Source organism: Silurus aristotelis (assembly GCF_946808225.1).
Source record: "Silurus aristotelis genome assembly, chromosome: 29".
In the NCBI taxonomy this organism is placed as follows: domain Eukaryota; kingdom Metazoa; phylum Chordata; class Actinopteri; order Siluriformes; family Siluridae; genus Silurus; species Silurus aristotelis.
In genome coordinates this window covers 1630213-1633883 of record NC_139602.1, presented here as the reverse complement: position 1 = coordinate 1633883, position 3671 = coordinate 1630213, and the positions used below count along the sequence as shown (strand labels likewise).

General features: G+C 42.2%; 1 protein-coding gene across 1 annotated transcript in view; it reads right to left on the bottom strand.

Annotated features, from left to right (window-relative positions):
• Nucleotides 1-329: 329 nt before the first annotated feature.
• slc30a2 (solute carrier family 30 member 2) overlaps nucleotides 330-3671 on the bottom strand; it is a 10330-nt gene continuing 6988 nt past the window's right edge. The window contains exons 5-9 of the mRNA XM_083535645.1: nucleotides 3565-3671; nucleotides 3259-3478; nucleotides 2442-2547; nucleotides 1038-1172; nucleotides 330-686 (exon numbers count right to left, since the gene is read on the bottom strand). The exon at nucleotides 3565-3671 is cut by the window's right edge and continues 47 nt beyond it. Coding sequence (XP_083391771.1) covers nucleotides 541-686; nucleotides 1038-1172; nucleotides 2442-2547; nucleotides 3259-3478; nucleotides 3565-3671 — 714 coding nt within the window. The 3' untranslated portion in view covers nucleotides 330-540. The remainder of the gene's footprint in view (nucleotides 687-1037; nucleotides 1173-2441; nucleotides 2548-3258; nucleotides 3479-3564) is intronic.

The following is a 3671-nucleotide window of genomic DNA, read 5'->3' as shown; positions in this document are numbered from 1 at the left end:
ATGGCTTGTGTGGTCCAAATTAAAGGAAATTATTCAGTATTTAACCTAATTTCGAGGTTTTTTTTGTAGAGGAAACCAAAAATGGTATGAAGGCACACGTGGAGGTTTGTCACCTGCAATCGTACAGTATGTGGATGGATAGAATTTCCATATTTTTCCCCTTTTTTTTTCCCATTTTTGCTCTAAAATGCTGGACAAAAAATAAATTTAATAAAAAAAAAAACAACCAAAAAAAGTAAGAAACAAAATGAATGAAAACATCAAATGGAAAAACATCAAACAACGTGAAATCAAATATTAAAATATGAAATATATTAAAATTATTATTATGGGATGCCGGGAGAACGTATTTGTCATTTCAGAAACATTCGAGGATGGCAGTATTTCTGTATGTATGAATAATTGAGATATATTTATATATATTTGGTATATAATCAAAAAGAAAGTGCCTGCTAATGCCCCGGCAGCATTTCTGGACATAATCCGACCTCAGAAACGATGTATTTGATGCATTTTCCTTGTCTACTTTTCCTCCCCACGTTATTCCGTGGGATCCTGGCACATGGTGCAGTAGGCCATGTCCTCGCTGTAGGGCTCGACCTGGATGGTGGTGCTGTAGAAGCCAAACTTGGTCTGGAGGAGCTCGGTTGCTTCCTTGAGGACGCTCTGAGGATCTGCGTTTTCCTCTAAAACACACACAGGATTGATATTAGCAGCTCTGGGGTTTCTCCAGCTTTAAAGGCCAACGGTTTGTGGACACCTGACAAGAAGTTTGTTTTGTGCTTTGTGGAGATTTGTGAGATTTCTTTCACATTTTTTTCACACACATCCAACACTTGGAAAGCAGATCTTCATTGAGTTACAGAACCGAATCTTGTAATTCCATGCTATAAAACCTTATTTACAAATGCGTGCCTTCAGGTTTGTGGGAACATTTTTGGGGAAGAAGTACATACAGGTGGAAAAAGTCAGGTGTCCAAATACTTTTGGCACACACATCTTACAAATCTGCCCAAAGTGAAGGACTGGTGTCTTACCGATGGCCACATGAACAGAAACCAGGGTCTGTCCGAGGGTTAGAGCCCACAAATGCAGACTGTGCAAGGCCTTCACAGATTTCAGCGATAGCAACACTTCCTTTACGGAGTTGAATTCGATTCCTCTGGGTGCACCTGAAAGTAAAACACATGCCACGAGGAACTACAAAAGAACATGCACACTGCTAAGATCATTGAGGAACATTTTGACCCCTCTATAATTTCATAATTCAATTTCTAACACAGTTTTTCGTTTTTTTGGTGGTTCATAAAGATGTCAGGTGACCTGCAGTTAAAGATAAATTAGCCACTGTGACATTTTTTGCGAAGAAGTAAAAGAAGAAGAAGAAGCAGCCAACCCGTTTCGTCTTGTTTCGTTCTGCCACAGGGGGCAGCGTAACACACTCGAAGGAACGCGCTATCTGCCTTCTATATACATGAGCCAAAGGCATTCTTGATTGGCTGGAGAAGAGGGTAGTGACGGGTCGATCGTGGACGATTCGTTCGTTTTTAAACGAGTCGTTACTGTGACTCGGAGGAACGAGTCATCTTAAAGAGTAATTTGTTCATTTTGAAAGAGTCGCTTGTTCTTTAATCACGTGATTCGGACACTTTGCGGTGCGTTACACAGGAAAACAGAACCGAATGACTCAACAACAAAAAAAGATTTGTTCATTTCGATGATTGAGATTTAAAGAACCGAGTCGCTAAAAAGATCCGATCTTCCCACCACTAGAAGGTAATCAGTCAGGATGGACGATTTAAAACCTTTCTGGTCTGAGATTGGAGTTGTGCCACCAAGGAGCTACAGTAACATCTAAACTTGAAGGTGGTGTTTTGAAGAGTGGGGATATTTCAAAGATCTTTTCGGCTATGAAAAGTGTTTTATGGTTTCTCAGATCCATGTGTTCCTTTTCTATGCAACAGTTACATAAAAGCCAAAAAAACACACATGAATTGGACAGTGAATGACTGGAAGGAAGTTCTTTGGAGTCCAAATGGGACATTTTAATCTCTAACGGGAGAACTTGTAAAGGACAGAGACCAGGAGAGATGTTACTAGATGTTGCCACACCCTTACATTACAAAAAGAAAGGGTTTGGGGTGTTTTGGAGCAGGGAATCTTGGAGATTTATTCCAATGGGGTGAACGGAACCAACATGGCAACCATTCTATACTCCAACAAACAGCATGCAATTCTGTCTGGAGAGCAAATACTATTTAGAAACTATTTAGAGAGCAAACAGACGTAGACTGGTTTCTATCATGGAACGTTCTGCCCAGTCACCGCACCTTAATCCTATTGAACTGCTCTGGGATGAACAAGAAATCTCCAACTATAGAAGAACACCGTTTTTTTTTTTTACAAGAGGTCTGAACAATCAAGCCCTGAAACAAACGTACCCTCCATGAGGATGCGGAAGACATCTCGGAGAATGGTGAGCGTTGTCCCCAGGACGAACAAAGAGAACAAGAAGGTGCAAATGGGATCGGCGATTTTGTATTCGGGCTGCAACAGAAAAAGCGTTCGGTTAGTCTTCTCCGTTTCATACTATATAGTCAAAGTTTTGTGTACACTTGACCATCAGAGCTTCATATGTACTTGCTGAACATCTCGTTCCAGATTTATTCCTTCTTTCCACTCTTTGGGGATGGTTTTATACTAGATTTTGGAGTTTGGAGTTCAGCATTAATGAGGTCAGGTCATCATTTTGGAGTTGAGGAGGCTCAGGTAAAAGCTTATTCCAAAGGTGTTGAGAAGGTTGAGAGGGTCAGGGGTCTGTTCAGGATTTCTTATGGTCTTCTCATGGAGATCGTTGTCATCCTGGAGCTGTGTTTGGGTTTCTTAGAAATTTTAATGGTTTGGTGGAGAACCCATATGGCTATAATGGTCAGATGTCCAGAAAACTGATGTATGTATGTGGTAGGGGTGTGACGGTACACAAAATTGTTGAAAAACGAGAAAATTCTCGAAGCTGGACATAAAACGGAAAAGAATCCATACTGCTCCACTCCGTAAAAAGTTGCGGCGCAAAACAAAATCACAAATCACTACAAATCGTATTTCCAGCCTGCAGTGAGTAGCCACAGTGACACTGCGCTAACTCTAGTTCCTTTTTTTTTGTGTGCACCGAAAAGCCGAAAGCCCTGTACTGAAACGGTTCGGTCTAAACACGTGTGCCGTTACACCCCTAGTCATGTAGTGGTTTGACGTATTCACCCGTAAGTAGATAATGATGGCGGCGATCATCACCCCGAAGCTCTGCAACAGGTCGCCCAGAACATGTATGAACGCCGCTCTGACGCTGGTGTTTCCGTGGCCCCCCAGGAGACTATGGGAGTGGCCATGACCCACGGGACTCATCCCGTTTTCTGTGATCTTGTGATAGCCGGATTCGGTCCCGTGAAAGCTAGTGGAGTGGTGAAGGATGTACGCCATTCTATAAAAGAACCCTGCAATCAAAATCCTCGCTGGATTTTATCGGTTTGCTCAGTGGAGTAATACCGCAGGGCTTTTCGAACTCACATGATGTTGACCACAACAGCACATCCTGAAGTAAGCAGCATCACTCTGCCATCGATTTCGTAATCGTTTCTTACGATTCTCTCCACAGCGAGGTACACCAGCACGCC